At 37.0% G+C, this 20,317-nt stretch overlaps 1 protein-coding gene across 19 annotated transcripts in view; it reads right to left on the bottom strand.

Moving 5' to 3' along the window:
• Positions 1–20,317, bottom strand: part of MATR3 (matrin 3) — a 50,267-nt gene that overhangs the window by 13,794 nt on the left and 16,156 nt on the right. For 10 of the 19 annotated variants that reach the window (XM_059698528.1, XM_059698529.1, XM_059698527.1 and 7 more), the window contains one exon: positions 3,884–4,974. The exons of 2 other annotated variants lie outside the window; for them this stretch is intronic. In XM_059698528.1, coding sequence (XP_059554511.1) covers positions 3,884–4,795 — 912 coding nt within the window. In that variant the 5' untranslated portion in view covers positions 4,796–4,974. Of the gene's footprint in view, positions 1–3,883; positions 4,975–12,692; positions 12,717–15,898; positions 16,038–16,129; positions 16,265–20,317 lie in introns of those variants that run through there. 7 more of the 19 variants (XM_059698525.1, XM_059698534.1, XM_059698535.1 and 4 more) reach the window with 7 other exon arrangements.

The raw sequence follows: 20,317 nt of genomic DNA, 5'->3' as shown, positions 1-20,317 counted from the left end.
AATTCATTGTGATGCAATATTCTCGTATGGTTTTATAAAAAGTAAATTAAATAAAGATAAACTTCTTATTGCCAGGCACATAGAAAGTGCTCAGAAAGTGAACTATTATTACATTGCTAATGAATGCTATCTTGTTTTACAATTCCTGCTGTATGAGTATTATTGTTTCACAAAATGAGGCAACAACTTTTATAACATCCATACTACCTAATGCAATATTTGGAATATAAAACATGGTCAGGCAATGTTTTAAAAAAGGCTCTCACGAGCTGAATTAAAACAAAGAACCAAATTTACAAGAGATAACTTTTTGAAAAGCTTTAGAATTGTTTTTATAGACAGGATCCTAAATTTAAAAAACTGATTTATCTTACAAGTTTACAAACATTCTAATAGAATTAACTAAAATCCCATGAGAGAACCAAGATGAAATACATCCAAACAGAATGGCATTTCTCAGAACTTGAAGAGCTATCTCTCAAATCCAGATTGTCTTCTGAATAATGGCTACCAATAAGGAATTCAAAGAGATCTCTCCAGCTGGCTCTACAACTAGATTATTTGGGATATAAAAGGGTTTTACAGGCAAAGCAACAGACCATTGACTTGTTGGAGGCCACTTTTAAAATGGCTGTAAGCAAGAGGCACCATAGGTAAAGGTGATAAAAAACAGAAGAGGGGCTCAACAAATAATTTAGAATTTTCGGAACTAAAAATATCCTCAGATTTTATTTATAAAATATCCTTGAAAAGTAGTGTGTTGGGAGAGGAGTTAAGTTACCCTATTAAGGCATGCTTCTAATTCATTGGAGAGGGAAAGGCTAACTAGTTGAACAGAAATTATTTATATCTAACACTCCATGCCCTTTAAAGGTTCAAACTTACGCTAAAGTGTGGCTGATCTTTCAAGGGACTCAAGTACTAGAAGGAAGGCCAAGATGAAAGAATCAGTTACAAACCACCCCAAACCCACACATTACTAATCTGCACTACCACACCTGATCTTTTACTGTTTGGTTTAAAGTGAGGATTAAGAGTAAAGGGTTTTTAAAAAACTTGTAAATCCTTGGATTCTCCATAGAGGTTAACTCTCATATCAGATTAAAAAAAGAATAAGGATTCTCTTTTTGAATTCAGAAGTTCTGTAGGAAAACCAAGTTATATAAGAAAGGATAATTTGGAGAAGCACTTTTGGAATGGCAGAATAAAGAATAACATAAGGGCTTCTGGAATAATACTAAAAGGAAAAATATGAACTCAAGTGACAAGACAGTGAAAGGCCAGTTTTCTTTAAGTAAAAGGAATTTGAGGTTGTATAGAAAAGCAACTTGATGCTCTAAAATGACCTTGAAAGAAAGAAAAGCAATACCATCACTGAAAGTCACTTAAATATAATAAATGATGACAAATTAGATGAGGTTTTTTCACCTAAAAGTTTCTTATTTCATACTAAGAAGTTTTGATCATGTACGTTACTTAACGTTACCAGTAAGTGAAAAGAACAGATTTTCCAAGTTATGCAGCAATACCAGAGAGCAGGATTAAATATTTTAAAAAATGTCATTATCTACTTTCACCCCAGGAATTTTCTCTGAAGTAACTGTTTCTACATCAGCTATCAAAAGAGTAAGAACCACTGCTAAATGTAAAAATTTAATTATTTTTTTCAATAATGCAGGTACCCAGAAAACATCAGTTATGTTAAGGAAACTACATTGAGAATTCAGGTGGTTACACTTCTTAAAATCGGTCCAAATTACAAATATACATTTTGTAAATTAAGCAATCAAAGGACCTCTAAACTAGTTCTTAAATATTCCCAATATTGTCAGAAAACCAAAACTAGGTAGGGCCTGAGCATTTTTACAGGTTAAAAGTACCTCTTATACTAGAGTTAGGGTATCTTACTCTTGAACCCAAAGTTTCACCAAATATTTTTAAACTGTTCTTTTGTTTGTTTAGACCCCATTTACTATTATTTACTAATATCACTGTTTAGGAACTAGAGGTAGCAAAATTTGGAGAAAAAATAATTCTATATATTAAACAGAAACTTTTCTGATTCAGGTCCTCCTGTGGTTTCCTTTTGTGTTCCTTTACTCAATTGATTTTCTATGTGCAATCAACAAGGCCAAATTACTGCTCAGTCAAAAGGAGACTTCTAACAACAGGTTTTGATTTATTACTCCAGTAACAAAGATGTTAAGTCCCTTAAAATCACTTTCATTTGAGATATGTAACTAGTGATTTTCCTTGGAATTTAGAGATCCTACCTGAAAACATCGGTCAATATTGCCATTACTGCAAAAAGGCAAGGAGTAATGAAAACATTTTGTGTCACCAAAATTTAATGGACTTTTTTATTAAGTAAACTCCCATCAGACCTAGAACTTGAAGTTCAGTACTGAACAAAAACTACATCCCATAATATATTCTTAGTATTAGCCAAAAAAATTGAAAAAGGACATTAGTCAAATCACCTATCAAACGAATTTCCATGATTTTGAAATTCTGTATCTTAATGAAAATTGATCTATAATTTTAAATTTAGCATTTAATGTTAATCTATTTTGGTATAGATGAAAATATTTGTGTACTTAAACATTAATTCAAAGGATTTTTGTAATACTTGAGAATTACTTTTAAAAAAAATTTTTCAAAGTACTCTATAAACTCAAATATAAGTCTCTCCTCTTAATTATCTGTGACAAAAATATTGAGGTCCAGACACAAGATTATAATCTATGATTTAGTTAATTCAAAATCAATACTCACTGAAAAATGCATTTAAAAGGAATTGTTATGAATAGAAAATGACCTTTCCAAATGTTACTATAAATAAAATACCCTATGTAACATTAACCATCAATTTAATGGCAACATATCCCAGTTAAATAGAAATGAACTGTACACCACATCAGGAAAAACGGATGGTCGTGTTGACTTTAAGTCAACTGCACTGTATATTGAAAAAATAATAATCAGAGAACAAGTAAAATCTAAACATTGAAAGAGAAAAGGACAACATATTTAAAAGAGCATTTTGTAAAAGTTCCCATTTTGCCAGATGTGATAATTAAAGCAAAGGAGAATCGAGATATATATTTTTTTGTTCAAATGACTATACCAGAAGTCTAAGCCTAAGTCAGAAAAAGAATATGTTTATGAGGAGCACAGAGCAGGATACTGCGGTAACTGATTTTTCCAAGTCTCTAAAGGGATAGATGCAATATGGGATAATAAAAAGTGAGTTTTGAAGTATGTTTAAGAAAGTTGTGGAAAAGGAGAAAAAAAATGATGAAAAATTTCAGTTATAGTATGAGAGTTTGTGTTAAAGGGAAATTAAAAAAGGAAGAATGAACTAATCTAAAATATAAAACATACTGAAACAAACACCAGGGCTCTACATTAACTCTTTCCCTATAGCCACAGATAAGGAAAAAAAGAGAATCTTTCAAGAATCCATCTTTACTACATACAAATCAGCAATCAAGACAGATGGAGAGCTAAAATCTAGCATCCTGAATGGCAGAGCATATTGACTGCAAAAAAAAAAAAATACTTAAAACAATTCAACAAAGCAGACAAAAAACTGCTTAAATATGAATAAGAAGATTATACTGATGCCAAAAACCAACAAGATAATCCCAGTGGATGACAGTTTTGTGGCCAGAAGTAATCTCGGCAGATTGTATTAATGTAAAGCCCTGGTTTAAAATGCTCAAAAACCAATTACCTTCCAAATAAAGTGTTCTCAAAAGTATAAAAATTCTTGATCAACTCAGTGTCACCAGACTACAGAATTAGAGTAAAAGATATAGGTAAATACAGAATAGACACTACAATGTACAAGAAATTAGAAGCATCTGTTGTATTAACTCACCTTATTAGAATGAACTGGCAAATCACATATAGAGCACAGATGGGGATAACCCTTCGGTAAGAGTCCATGGAAGTCTTCAATATTGCTACTTGGAGGAGCGCCCCTCTTTTTCTCAAAGAGAGATCTCTCTTGTAAGGGGCCAGGACCACGTCCCATTCTCTCATACTCACTGTCAAATTTATGATAGTTATGCGAGGTCTCACCAAAAAAAGAATCATCCCTACACCTTTCTCCATCTCTTAATCTGTCATCTTCATAATCCATTCTGTCATAATAACCAGATTCTTGAGAACGACTTCCATGGTCATAATCAAGCACTGGGTTGAGACTAGGCCCACGATCATCAAAACTATCTCTTCTAAAGTGCCTTTTTTCTTCCCAATCATCCCTAGGTACTCTGTATGGTGGCTCCCGTGTAGCAGATCTGCCATCTCTACCATAACTCAATGTAGGGCCTTCTTCAGTTCTCCTCCTTTTAAGTTGTAGAAGGATTTGGGGCAAATTCTCAGGAGTTATCTTGTCCTCTGGATAACGACTCAGTTCATCTAAGTCTCTAGCAGACAGACCAAAGCTGGCCAAAATGTTACTGGCCTGGTCTGCATCTCCACGGTGTTGAGAAGACAAAGGGAGTGGACCTCTACTTCCAATGTTAAATATAGACTGCAAATTATGGGAAGAAGTACTAGCAGAAGACAGTGCACTATGAGCTCCTTGTTGATTCAATGAAGAACTCATTCCAAGATTCATTAAACTAGCAAGGCGTGCAGTACCCTGGTTCATCCTTCCAAGAGATGCTGGCATAGTTAAAGACTGGGTAGCAGCAGCAAGAAGGCCTATTCCTGCTGCAGACAGGTCACGCCCATGACCCTGCGTGTCCCTACCGAGAGATGACTGCTGGAATGACTTGGACATTGTAGAACTATCTCTTGGCTAGTTTATAGATTAAAAAAAAATTTTTTTTAAAAGATGGCCAAAAAGAAAGCTCAAACTAGAAAACTAGATTAACTGTGCTTCAAAAAAATGGTAACGCCAAGAAAAAGGATCAATAAGGACTGTAGAATCTTCTTCAAGCTGAGAACCAGCAGACAACTCTGTAGAAAAATAAGCAATTTTAGTCATAAATCCCTTTAAGTAGATGCCGTTTTTTAAAGAAAAAAAACTTATGCATCATGTTGATAAAAAAAAAAACATTTAAGATCTCAAACTTACAAGGAACTTATTATATATCTTAAAACAGATTCCAGATGTATGCAGAGCCTGCATATAGATATTTAAAAAGTAATCTTTCATGCTAAAGTTTAACTATTAAAGGGAATTTCATACTAAATTTAAAAACATTTCAATTGAAGGGGTAGATAGATGTCTGAGCACATCAAAATTTCAGTAAAAATACAGATGGGTCTCTTCTTTCAGAAGAATAAAAATACACCCTATAGTATGATGCTTAAGTTCCAGGAGAAGACTAAAAACAAACAAAAATCAATGTCAACAAGTCAAAGATGAATCAGTTGTATTCTGCTTTAGAAAATGAGACCTATTATAACTATCAGAAAGAACCAAGTAAAATCACAAGTAAATGAAGTTAGGTGTCAAGTACCTAGTATAAGATATAAGACCAAACACAATAGCTGAGACCTTTATGTAGCAAAATCAATTGGAGGTGAAGACAGATGTGAAGAAAATTAAGTGGCTTCCTATAGTTCAAGGATTTCTGCACAAATATAAGCCGTATGACTAACTGCCTTCTTACTGTCCACCCTATATCAGGCAGTATTTATTTCATTTCTAATCTTGTAAGGTAAGAATTAAGTGTGGTCGGTACAGAAATAAAAGACCTCCCAAGAAAAAAACCCAAATACAGGAAGTGTAGGTGATTTAAAGAAGTGAAACTCTCCAAGTTTAGCATGCACCAACACTCATTTAATGCTCAGGGCTTCAGCACCTCTAGAGTTCAAAACAGGTAAAACTGAAAACAAGAATATGCTTGCATAGGCTTCTGGAAACTTTCCACAAGAATAGTCATAATCACCTGGAAAATTTAAATTCTGAATATGATCACCCAAGATGTATTTCTGAATGAAATTATTTTCATTTTCTTTCTTAAATCGTTCTTTTACCTCAGAAACAGGTATGTAAGAATTTGCAAAGCATTTATATATGATTCTCATAAAATATTAAATGATGTACATAACAAATGTCCTTGAAACAATTTTTTATAATCGCAACTACACACAGATGTTTTAAATTGTTTGCTATAGAATCCTATTTGGAGGCTCTGTTAAGTTTTTATATGTTTGATGACCCATACACCTAAGCACTGATAGTGCACCAATACATAAAACTTTATTACAGTAAAAACCAGGCAATATTTAATAGTTACAAGTCTATTATGGAACCAATCCCACTAATAATAGAATAATGCAAGGAAACACTGGACAAATACAGTGGTAGATGAAGTATTAAAAAAAAAAAGGTTACAGGCAGAACTACATTTTACAAAAAGATGTAAAAAGTTAAAAGGACACAGAAAAATCTATCAGAGGTGGAATTACAAGATGTTTTTGTACACCAAGAGAGATGAATTTGAGAAAAGACACCAAAGAAACTAGTTCTGGATGAGATCTGTTATATAAACTACTAAAGCTTTAAGATAAGATTAATAAAAATAAAGACAAGTGGACTTCTTTTAAGTTTCTTTGATATGTCTTAAAAATGCCATACAGAAGGCAGTTGAAATACTATGTAAAAACACTGACAGGGACCCTCTAAATTTTCATGTATACTTTATTGAAAAAAAAACTTAGAGGGTTTTTCAAAATCAGTATTTTAAAGTACCAAGGTTATTATTAATTGCAGTTTTTGATCTTCGTATTATAGGCAAAACTTTGTGTTACTGAAAAGCCAGTTTTTAAAAAGAACTATTCTTTTCCCTCAGAGAAATTATACAATAGTATTATGATCATGTGTAAAATTTTTAAATTCGTCATATTTTAAGAAAATGATTGTTGGATTAGAGACCTCAAATACTTTCCTTTGTAAGGTTCAATGAAAACAATGGCTCTGCAAAAAGAAAGGTTATGAGAAGGTAAAAGATAACCTTAAGACAAAACAGAAAATGGATGTCAGAAAAAGGGTAAGACAAACAATGTAAATCCCATGACAACTTATAATTTCATTAAGAATAACCTTAAAGTTCGTAATTTTATTAGAACAAAGAAATTCAAAGAAATCAGGCATGACTATTTAAAGAGCTTTTATGAAAATAATTCTTTTAATATCTTTGGTCAATGGTAAACATAAGACAAGCCATTTAAAGGCTCATTTAAACAAGACTGGCCTAAGTTGATCAATGATTCTCTCATCATTGATGTTTCTACTCTCTCTCCCTCTCCCGTCCTCTCTGAAATCAATACCCCCCCCCCCCAAAACAAGACCTGCCTATTCAAGTTGGCACAAATATTCACTAAATTATTAAAGACTTTAAAAAGATTAGCTTATTTTACTGTAGGTTCCCCCCTCATAATTATAAAGTTCTTTTTTCATAGCATATTATGAGATTATTAAGTTTGAAAATAGTTCCTTGGAAAGAATTCTAAAATGTAATGTCAAAATCTAATTTACCCATTTAAGATCTTTATATAATAAATTCTAAATGCCAATCAGGGCAGAACCTTTCACTTGCCAAAAAGAAAGTACCTCCATCCCCCAAATCAGGAAAACATAAGAAAAAGGGGCTAACATCATCCATAATTAGGCTTCACAAATACCGTTTACTACAATCTGATACTCAAATTTTTAACAGGCTTAAAACTCATTTTTTGCCGAAACCGGTTTGGCTCAGTGGATAGAGCGTCGGCCTGCGGACTGAAAGGTCCCAGGTTCGATTCCGGTCAAGGGCATGTACCTTGGTTGCGGGCACATCCCCAGTAGGAGATGTGCAGGAGGCAGCTGATCGATGTTTCTCTCTCATCGATGTTTCCAACTCTCTATCTCTCTCCCTTCCTCTCTGTAAAAAATCAATAAAATGTATTTTAAAAAAATTATTTAAAAAAACAAAAAAAAAACACAACTCATTTTTATAGACAATTCTATTAAATAATTAACCTAGAACTTAAAGCTAGTTTATGACCTAATTGTAAATACTAAATATGTTAGCTACATATTCAACATCTTAACAAATATTATCTGGATGTATGGTTAAGAATTAAGTTTCATGAATAATATTCAATCCTCCCCACTCTATAAAAAGCTATCTGATATTCTTTACTGGATTTATTTTCATCTCCAATTAAAAGTGGAATACTAAAATATTTCAGAAAACAAAGCTTAACACACTCAGAAAGTTCTTGAAGTAAATGGTTGTTCCATATTTAGACACTCTCCTATGTAACATAAAGATTACATTAGTTCTGTTATTCATTCCTTCAAAGGACTACTTATTCAGCAGGATTACTAAAATACGCATAAACAAACTTTAGTTCTTTAAAAGATATTATAGCCCGACTGGTATGACGCAGTGGTTGACCCTTGGATCATGAACCAGGAGGCTAGGATTCAATTCCTACTCAGGGCACATGGGCTTAGTCCCCAGTGGGGGGGCATGTAGGAGGCAGCTGATGGATGTTTCTATCAATCTCTCTTCCTTCCTCTCTCTAAAATCAGTAAAAATATTTTTTTTAAAAAAAGGAAAAATAATAATATAGAAGAAAATATTCAGCTCCTAAATTCAAAATTTAAAAATGCTATGTTTTAAAGGTATCTATTACTATATGGATCTTGAGCTATGTTCTTAAATGTGTGAATTACTTCACTACAACAAATTTTCAGAACCACAAAACTTGTAGAGATAACTCAGGAAAAGATGCCTTCATACTGACATTATTTTAAGCCTTCACCTCACATAAAAACTTTTAAGTAATAGTCAGAAACTATTTTCTTAGAGTAGTTTCCTTTTGGGAATTAAAAACACAAAGGGTATAAGAAATTTTCAGATTTTACAAATGTTCTATCAAAGTCAAACATCTTTGTGATTTGTTAACTTATTCTTGTGAAAATATGCCAAATATGTTTAAAGTAGCAACTAACAATACCAATACAGTAAAAATGCCCTAACCATGTTACCAAAGATGGCAGGGGCAGCTCATTATTAGTAATTTCAAAGCAGCATCACTTGGGCCCTGGCTGGTGGCTCAGTTGGCTGGAGTGTTGTCCTATACACCAAAAGGTTGTGGGTATGAGCCCAGGTTAGAGTGCGTGTAGGAGGCAACCCCTCCATGTTTTTTGCTCTCGCTCTCTCTAAAAATCAATAAACATCCTCTGGTGAGGATTAAAAAGAAAGAAAAAAAAAAGCATCATTTGAAAAGGTAGCTGCTTAATTTGCCAATTACACACACACACACACACACACACGGTATCCATTCCTGTGGTCAAAACTTTTACTAATTTCCAATTGAAGTACAAGGCTAGGCCCTGGCCGGGTAGCTCAGTTGGCTAGAGCATCATCCCAATACTCTAAGACTGTGGGCTTGATCCCAGGTCAGGACACATACAAGAAGCAACCAATGAATGTGTAAATGGGTGGAATAACACATCGATGTTTCTCTTTCTCAAATCAATTTTTAAAAAACGTGTAGATTCCTGGAATCCATGAGAGAACTACTGAATCTACTGGAAATGGTGCCTGGAACTTTGCATAAAGTACAGGGTTAGGTTAATTATTCCATATTTAAAGCTTTCTCACTTAATTTTATAATGGTGTTTTAAACCAGAGGTTGCCAACCAGTGGTCTGTGAGGTCCGAAAGGTTGACGACCGCTGTTTTTAAACAGTTTATCAACATAGTTTCCATTTTAAAGCGTTAGTAAGTTTTCATTTTAATGTTACTTCACATCACCACGGCTTTTCTCAACAAATTTATAAATTTTACTTTATTTAAGCGTTTGAGTTTTTAAAATAATTATATCTAAGGAACTCAATTTTTTATAGAGCTGAGTCACTTTAAAGCCTTATACTTTAATGTCTATTCTTCAGTGTCATAATTTCATCTATTGTATAATTATGCATGACTTAAAATGTTTTTCAAAATAAAATAGTCCGGCCAGTATGGTTCAGTGGTTGAGCAATGACATACTAGTATGAACCAGGAGGTCATGGTTTGATTACCAGTCAGGGCATATGATAGGGCTGTGGGCTAAGTCCCCAGTAGAGGACATGCAGGAGGCAGCCAATTGATGATTCTCTCTTATCATTTTTGTTTCTCTCTCTTCCTCTCTGAAATCAACAAGAATATATTTAATAAACAAATAACTAACTTAAATAGTAAACCCCTTAGGAAATAAAGCCTCAGCTCTAATAATTTCAGCTTTGTATAAAGCAATGCATCTAATATGTGCCTCATTACAATAGGAAAGATGAAACATTATAAAATGCAGTGCCAGAAAGGCTCACAAATATTTTTAAGGGCTTTAAGACTATTGTCCTTCATCCATTTTACAGATCTGGATTCAACGTCTAGCCCACTCTTGATTCTTAGGCTAACGATAAAATTGGTGCAAAGTTCTTTCAGCTGCTAAAATAGAAAATGTGTTAATCAGTAGAAGGGATTCCTATTTAGACTTGAAATATTTTTCTTCTTCCTAGCTTTAAAAATTTTTCCCAGTGACTTTCAATTAGACATTAAATATTTTCAGATTAGAGCAAGAAAGGGAAGTAATTAATAATCCCATATCACAGGATAGAAAGTTATCCCATTTACCGAACAATTTTGACTCTTGATTTGATCTGATACTAACTTGGCTTACTCTTTTCTCTAACAAATAGCAAAATTAGTGGTTTTCATCCAAGCACCATTCTGCAACCTTACAATTTTCCTCTATATGCACTTTATGTTCTACTTTCTTTGCTTCCACAAACACATGCACAACTCTTTGATTTGGTATATAATGCAGTATCGATTTTTGGTGTCCCAAATGCCTTGATCTAAATCCTGATTCTATTACAAAATAGCAGTGTGATTTGGGGCACATTACTTGTTTCCAAATTCCGTAAAATGGGAATAAAAATACCTATTTTGTAAGACCTTTAAGATTTCATACATTAACCTACACAAAACACCTAGAATGGTGTCTGACACATACTAAGCACACACAGTAATCTATGTAATCTGATCCTCAAAACCAAGGAGAAAATAAACTTTAGAGATAAAAGGACTGACCAAGATATATGAATAAAGAACTTAAAAATCTTTCATTTGTACTGTACCTATTCAAAAAAGATTTTTAATAGATTTTTAGGGAAAGGGAAAAACATCGATGTGAGAGTGAAACATTGGCTGCCTCCTGCATGCCCCTGGGGATTCAGTCTGAAAACTGGGACACGTGCCCTGATGGGAATTGACCCCACTACCCTTCCGTACATGGGACCATGCCCAACTGAGCCACATGACCAGGGCACACTTGTATTGTACCTTTATGTCCCATCCATTTCTATCAAAGCCAGAATTCATATTTGAACTTTATTACTGAACCTGAGGTAAGCTTAAAAAACCAGATTTAAAGACTGGTAGTAACCCAGACAAATAAAATTGAAGAACAGAAGTGAATTATAGTGAAAGCAGACAAATTAAACCTCTACCTTCTTTCTCTACTGCCAATCTACCTCTAAATTACCTTTTCCTCCTCCAGAACAAAGCCCTTACCTCTCTATTTCCTCTGCCATAACCTTAATGGAGACCAGTCCTCCTGCCTTTCCACTGGACTCCTTGCATCCATGCATGTTCAACTTCCAATATAAACTTCCTAAAACATCACTCATTATCTTACACTCCACTGTTTAAAAACATACTACACCTTACTACTTACACATGAAGTCCACATTATGGTTTTCAATGACTTTCATATATTGGTTGCATCCTAAACCCACTTTCTACCATTTGCCAACACCTCATGAGAAAGGTCATTTTATGAGCAATTATAGAGGCTACTCTTGTGCAAATTACTAGCTGGAATGTGTCTCTTCTCTTATTTAATACTGGTATGGCCCAGCACCTCCATTTCCTATAAATGCATTTTTATACAAACAAGTGTATACAAATATTCAAGATTAGAAACAGAGCATTAACATGATCTCAGATACCTTTTACATACCAATTTGCAATGCATTCCTCCTTCCCTCTTATAGTCCCTTATCTTACCACTTTGTATCTTAGAAAATGTTACTTTTACATTAACTTCTTTTACAAATTGACTTAATAATATGTATTGTTACCTGCTTTTAGAAACTGATTTCAACATGAATTAAACCTACATTTCGCTACAATATACTGTTACAGTACATATGCTTATCTATTCTGCAACTGATGAACATTTAAGGTTGTTTCTAATTTCTTGCCTTAGCAAGAATGCTATGAAAATTTCTTGGTGCCTCATAATGTTTAAGTGTGAAATTGCCTCCTACATGGTGCCATTCCAGAATACCAGAGCCTGTACAAGGATACAGTTAAGCATTAAAATTGTTCTCACGTTTCACACCTCACAGCAAGAATATTTTAAGTACAAATGTTTGTGTTTATTTGATATTGCTGTTCCTTTCCCAACCACTGCCTGCTCAAACACTCAACTTTAAAATTTCACATTTTGGTATAGGGTCTTCTCCTGTGAGTTAATATACCAAAGGAAGATATTTAATCCCCACAAAGGGGGGGGGGGCATACAAATCACCTTGAAAAATCACAAAGTTCTTCATTAGCAAACTGATACTGCAAATCAAAGAGCTTATTTCAAACCCTATTATCAACTGATTTCTTTCCATACCTGCTGCATTTATTGCTTGCCCATTATGACATCTACCATAGATGGTCTTTATTTTCCTCTATGCTCTTCTTATCCAGCAGTATATCCAATAGCAATGTCTGGGAAGAACGACACCCAGCCCCCATCCTGGGCACCCTTCTTTGTTTTTCTACTAATTAAATTCTGCTATACGATATGTAAAAAAAAGAAAAAAGAGAGGGATGTACCAAAAATCACAGGTTAATTGGGACTCTAGATCAAGAGTGTCAGACATAAGCCCTTTAAAAAACTTCCCAGAAAAAAAGAATGTATTTTATATAAATTAGGCTTTAAACTTTAGAGTAGCTTTTAAAAAAATTTTATTGACCCTGTGAAAAGGCCCACTACATAGCTAAAAATTAAAAGAGCAAAGCTACTGTCTACAACCCTTCCACCCCACCCTGAAAGAACTTAGTATTGTCTACCCAAAGCCAGTCAAGTATACTCAGAACAAGTCACAAGTGTGGGACACAAAGCAATTCTAAATGAGGCATATAAAAACGAAGTACTTTTATTTTACTTATTTATTTTTAAAAATTGATTTTAGATAGGGAGGAAGGGAGAAAGGGAGAGAGATGGATCCATTGTCACTCCCGTAGGTGCCCTGATGGCAATGGAACCCACGACCTCCTGACACACAGGATGACTCTCCAACCGAGCCAGAAGGGCCAGGGCCAAAACAAAGTACTTTTTAACTGAAAGAACATCTAATAAACCATTATCCAATTCTTTGGTTTTGCTCATAACATAATTAATGGCTACAGCTCATACTGTAAACTAGTTAGCATTAGTCCCAATAATAGCAAACTTAATATTTGAAAATGAGAATGTCTTTAGATTCCAATGTTTGTCTACACATAATAACCAGAGTATCTTACACAACAAACACTATTACTTTTTGTCACTTTTGAAAACTACACCTCAGACTAAGGAAGGTGTCTCACTTCTGGCAATTACCCTAAAAAACAAAACACCACAAAATTCTGGTCTTTTAAGCAGTTCTAACTAACATTTACAAAAAATGTTTCCTTTCACCCCTCTTTCCAAAAGTAAATATAATTTCTTGTGGATATTTCAGAAAAACATAAGGAAATGCAAATCACCCATAACACCTATCCAAAGCTAATATTCTGGACATATTTCTATTTTTTGTTTCACACATTCCTTTAAACAACAACGAAATATTAAATTTGGCACCAGCAGAATTTTATTACGTTTTCTTTCTTTCCAATTAATACTATATTCCATTATCATTTCCACATCATTACTCTTAAACAGTTTTAAATGGCTGTGCAGACTTCCATTTGATGGCCACACTATAATTAGCAGATCTCCAAATGTTCAATCTCTTGGATTTTTAATATGCTTAATAACTGTGACTAACATTCATGTACATAAATCTATTACCTCTCTTGGGTTTTAATCTTCTATAAAATTAGCGATCAGAACATTTCTAAAATTATGTAATACATTTCCTTTGCATTCCTCAGTTGTTTAAATTTGTTTATCATAAACTGATTTGTAGTATTATTTAGCGTTTACGCTTCCCTAAAGCATTAGTAAAATTAGTGTTTTAATACTCCTTTAACATACGAAATTCAAATTAAGGGTGGTTAAATCCTACCGAATTAGTTCAAAATGTTAGGTAAAAGCAAAACCACTTACACATAGCTGATAAGGGAGATATGTAAAGATAATTAAGAGAGAAATTCCTCTCTGGGTAAAGTATGCACTAATGTTATAAATATATGTTAAATGCAAAGGGAGAAATGGAAATTTAAAAAATTTAATGCACTTCAACACAAACATCTTCTGGCTAAAGATCGATTTTCCAAATGTTACATAACCAGCTAGAAAAATCTCCATGTAGTACTTCAATTATGTTTAATTTCGGGTTTGAAAAAAAACCGTTTTTAGTTATGTAGAAAGGCACACCATAGAGCTTTTTTGCATCAAAAATCTGCCTTCCCCGCCTTTTTGATGACTAAAACAATACTAATGTTGAAAAAATTATGTCAATAGACTGCATAGATGACTAACCATTGAGTTTTTAAAAGTAAATTTTATTCTGAACATTTAATCCTCATGTTATTTTTGCCGGAGAGTACAACTGTTTGAATTAACCTGGGAGAAAACCATGCCTATTTGAAAATCTTAAACCAAGCTCTGTTCAACAAGCAAAACGCAGCATCAATACAAAATCTCATGACTACGACCTGGGAAATCAACGACTCCCACATTCATTACTCCAGCGCGCTTGATAAAGACTAGAAATTTCGGAATCGCCGTAAACGTTCTAGAAATATCTAGCTGGAAAACTGTAAGTCATCCGATAGGAATATCCCACAGAACAGTATAAACACCTAGAAAACATTCCTCCACGGTAAATGGGGAAAATCCCCGTAGATAGAACATCGCACAGCGCTAGCAGCAATGAAAAGAACAGCGATGCGACTACACCACGGTACTCCAAACCCTTTGTCTGGAAACCGGAAGGTCCCACACCACACGATCCGCTCCAGGGAACCTAGACTGATAATATTTTAATAAAAGGAAAAGGAATGTGAGGCGAGCCTCTAAACCAGAACAAATCTCCTGCCTCGCAGTGTACTGCCGATGGCTTTATCCACGACGCAATGCAAAAAACAAGCGTTAACGTTTCATTTTTCGGCCATTTTTAAGCGCCTGGGGGTGGGGACGAATTGTTTCCGAGGTCCGGCTAAAATAGCGCGCGCATGTGTGTGGGCGGGGGACAGAGGAATCTTAGGGGGCGCTACGAGGCGATGGGCGAGGAGCAGAGCGAAGGCCGTGACACCAAGAAAGCGAGGCTGCTCAAACCGCCTAGCCTTTCAATCTGCAAAATCCTCCATTTTAGTGCACACTTCCAGGCGCAAGAGAAAAAAAAAATAAAGCAAATATGTGGAATTGGCACTATCCAAGGACTTCCCTCGCTTAACTGTCCTCCCCAAACGGCAGGCCTCCTATGGACAGTCGGTCCCTCAGGCCTCTAGTGCTCCTCCCTTCTCAGCGCTGCAGCTCGCGTGTAACGGGTTCGTCGTCCCGCCCCCGCCCACAGAAAGCCCAGGGCGCGGGAAGCTCGGACGATTGGCTGTCCTCCGCGCCCCCCGACTCTCTCACCGCACCCCGGGCCCATGGCTGGCTGCGTATGTCCTTCCGGGACCGCTCACCTCAGCCGCCCGAGGAGGCTGGTTGCGCCGCCACTGCGCTCCTAACATGGCGGCCGCCGTTGAGGCGGCTCACGTACGCAGCGCGGAGGGAGGCAGAGCGGACGAGCGGGAGCGAGCAAGTAAGGCGCGCCGCCGGCTCCCCGCAGCCCCTGTCGCAGTCGCTGCCTCCTCCAGGCGGACGCAGAGAACCCCCGGCCACCCCACCCCGATTCTTACCCGCTTCACGCCTACCTTAAGGAAAGGGAGAGGGAAAAGGAGAGGTACCTCTCTCCTAACGAGCGGGACGCGGAGGCTCCCACAATCCTCCGCAGCAACGGCGCTGGTAAGAGGTGGCAGCAACAGCAGCCGCCAAAGAGCTCACTCTCGCGAGAGCTTGCCCCCACCCACTTCGGGCCTCCATTCGGCACGCGCCAGGACCCGCCCCCTCCCTGGTGCGCGCACTGCACTCCCGCGCTCACGGCAGAGGTGGTTCTCTAATCCAGGAGCCCGCCTGTGGCGGGAGGTAAGGAAGCAGCTACAGTTTACGGGTTCGAGTCCAATTTTCTCCAAACAAAACCCTTTTCCAAACTCCTAAATTGCATGGTGTAAAATTTAAATAGGGTATGTGTTAGAAGCGAGGCTTGGGAGTCCTAGGCTTAGATTCGATTTCTATCCTCTCAGGCAAATCTGATTATTTGCGGAGGAATGGTAGGAAGCACTATGTCATTCTGGCTGGTTTTTAATCTCAGGAGTTCTGTGAAGGGCCATTGAGAGGTAACACAGCAAACCCATCCCACCGAAAAGACCGCCACCGCCATTTGGTGAATTTGACTAAATGTAAAACTTTGTTCTCTGTTAGTACGTGTTAAAAACAAAACAAACAAAAACACACCGAGGCGCAATAGGGGATAAGGAGGAGCGGGCATGTGCAATGCTTTCAACAATAAAGAATTATTAAAAAAAGAAACATCAATGATTAAAAACAAAAAAAGCACACACAAAAAACCTGAGGCGGATTTTGATAAATTGCATAGATCAGGCTGGAGGAAATGGCCATTTATTTCCCTGGGGTTTTAAATGCAAATGCAGAGGGACAGGCGTCTTCTGAAGTAAATCAGTGAATATAAGTCCTGGTTAATAGCACTTGAAATTTTTAAACCTTAAGTATGCCGAGTCAGATTCGCATCGTTGAAAAATTATCCTAGGTCCAATGTGAAGATTGTAGAGGGGCATAAATGGAGAAGACTAGAGACAAGTAGAAAGCGAGATAATTTAGTAAAAAAGCAGCTAGTCCTGTTAATTTGATTGGATATGGAAGATGAGGGAGAGACGTGTCATGGGTGAATGACAACTCTAGGGTTAGCAGTGCTATTAACGGGCATTGGAAGATGATTCAGCTGGGGAAACAGTAAGCACGTGGAATCTGGCATCAATTTTTAAAGTCAGGATTGGTATTTACAGTTCTTGAGCTGACGGAAATGGGTGTATGTTAGTGGCAAATTCAACTTGATATAAATGAAGCAATGGGAGTTGGAGGACTTAGGATCAATCCTTGGAAAACTAATCAGGTGGAGTTGAATGGCAAAGGAGAAAGAGTTGGGGTTGGGGTAGAGGAGGGAAAGCAAAAAAAAAAGTTGGCAAAAGAGAGGAGGCACAGAAATTGTGCTGCCTTGACAGCCAAAATACCTTTTATTTGATTTTAGAGAGAAAAAACAAACACATCTATCCATTGCTCCACCCATTCATGCACCCATTGGTTGATTCCTGCAGGTGCTCTGACCAGAATCCACCTGCCCACCAACAAACTGAACTACCTGTCCAAATTTCAAATGATGGACTAAGAAACAAAAGCATGGAGAAAATGACTTACTCTCAAGAGCGGGCGCCCATTGTACAGGAACACAATCTGTTTATTTAGTCCCTCCTCCAGTTCCTCATTGGCCAAGTACTATTTGGTCACCTATTTCCTAATAGGTCTCCTAGGTCTTGCTGTCTTCCATTGGGTTATTAAAAAAAAAAAAAAAAAAAAATGGGCAGGGGCCTTTTCTAGGGGAATCTTCCTAGGACAGATGCTATCAGTCACGTGCACAGCTCTCACACCCTCTTCCCAACCCCCACATCTTGTTTGCTCTGGGGAAATTCAGTAACCACTTGGCCACATGCTGTTTCTTTTCTATGATGATGAATCATAGAGGCATGCTTCCTACACTGAGTATATGGGAAGCAGGAAGATTAAAACTACCCAAAGCAGAAAAGATTGGCTGTTTCTTGTTTTACTATGGGAAATTTTGAGCACAATTATGTTGATAGGAAGGGTATCTTAGGTACAGATTGGTTTAAAAAACAGAAGAGGGATAATTCATAATGGATGCTAATGTAAGAATGGGATTGGAAGGAGACATGCCTTTACTGTAACAGGAAAATGAAGAGGATAGTGCTGAGTTTTCATTAGGGAATTGTTAGGGTTTGGCTGGTGATGTGGGGTGTGAAAAAGTTCTTATAAAGTAAGAGATGCAGAGAGGAAGTTTATTTTACTTTCCAAGGGAGGAAAAGGGGCAAGTATTACTAGTCATTACAGGGCAGGAAAGATAGGGTGGCTGCTGTTTTTAAAGAGCAAGCAATTAAAGTTGCTAAGTGACAAGGGAGGCAGATTTGTGTTGAAATTGAGCGGATACCAGGTTGTCTTGAAAAGTTACTTTGTTTGCTTTCCATGAGACAGTCCAACAGATGTCCCAGGGAGACATCTTATCAATATTTCTCCCAAGCCTATAAAACATGCTTAGAGCAAAAGTTATGAAGAGGTCAAAAGAGGCTTGTTTGAAGGGGAGGTGGGAAAGGGAAATTTATATTAACTAGAGACACCTTGGTGTGAATTATCCTTGAGTTGTGAAAACAGCAGGGAGGAGGGGGATGCAAGAATGTAGCCTTGCCCTAGCCCAGTGATGGTGAACCTTTTGAGCTTGGCGTGTCAGCATTTTGGAAAACCCTAACTTAACTCTGGTGCCGTGTGACATATAGAAATTTTTTGATATTTGCAACCATAGTAAAACTAAGATTTATATTTTTGATACTTATTTTATATATTTAAATGCCATTTAACAAAGAAAAATCAACCAAAAAAATGAGTTAGCGTGTCACCTCTGACATGCGTGTCATAGGTTCGCCATCACTGCCCTAGCCCAGTGGTTGGCAAACTGCGACTCGTGAGCCACATGTGGCTCTTTGGCCTCTTGAGTGTGGCTCTTCCACAAAATACTGACTTCTGAGCATGGGCCACGAAGTTTCAATTGCACTGTACGTGCGCGCCCTCACGTGGTTTTTTGTGGAAGAGCCATACTCAAGGGGCCAAAGAGCCGCATGTGGCTCACGAGCCGCAGTTTGCCAACCACTGGGCTAGGGCAGTGATGGCGAACCTATGACACGCATGTCAGAGGTGACACGCTAACTCATTTTTTTGGTTGATTTTTCTTTGTTAAATGGCAGTTTGCCGACCACGGCCCTAGCCGGTTTGGCTCAGTGGATAGAGCATCGTCCTGCGGACTCAAGGGTCCCACGTTCAATTTCAGTCAAGGGCATATACCTTGGTTGTGGGCACATACCCAGTGGGGGGTGTGCAAGAGGCAGCTGATCAATGTTTCTCTCTCATCCATGTTTCTGGCTCTCTGTCCCTCTCCTTTCCTCTCTGTAAAAAAAAATCAATAAAATATATATTTTTAAAAAAGAATGTAGCCTTGAAAGTTGCTTATCTTTAAATATATATTTTTTAATCGATTTCAGAGGGAGGGAAACAGAAACATAAATGAGAATTATTGATTAGCTGCCTCCTGCACCCTGGGAATCAAACCCACAACCTGGGTATCTGCCCTGACTGGGAATCAAACTGTGACCTCCTGGTTCATAGGTCAATGCTCAACCACTGAGCCACGCTGGGTAAGAATAGAGGAGCTGTTTGAATCAGAGAAGTCAACAATCTTAGGGCTTAATTACCAGGTGCTTCTAAGTTGTGGAAGGCCACAGCAAAGAAAAGAGGCCTTATTTTTTTCCTTACAAGAATTATAATCAGGTGACTAAAATTTTCCGTGATTAAGTTATCTGTTGAGAGGTCTAGAGTTGTACCTGGGGAAATTTTAAGTAAACCACTGTAGAGCGGAACTACAACCCCACATCTCCATGATTTTCTACAGGTTTTGAAAAGGCATTTCAAGCTCCTCTGAATAAACGATGTTTAAGCCCACACAACAAAGCTTTGGAATGAAATTTTGGGGCTCCTAATTCTCCAGAGAATCTTGGGTCTTCCACTCAAAACCAGATGCTTTTTACTGAATGTCTGTTTCCAATTTATCTTGGTTAAGACTTCCCTTTATGTTGTCCCCAGTTATTTGATGGCACAAGCTCTGCTCCTCCAGAGACAGAAACATGCATTTACTCATGCTTGTGTGT

The sequence above is a fragment of the Myotis daubentonii genome, chromosome 5 (genome assembly GCF_963259705.1).
Source record: "Myotis daubentonii chromosome 5, mMyoDau2.1, whole genome shotgun sequence".
NCBI classification, from domain to species: domain Eukaryota; kingdom Metazoa; phylum Chordata; class Mammalia; order Chiroptera; family Vespertilionidae; genus Myotis; species Myotis daubentonii.
Note: the sequence above shows the minus strand (reverse complement) of the source record. Positions and strands in the feature narration are given on the sequence as shown.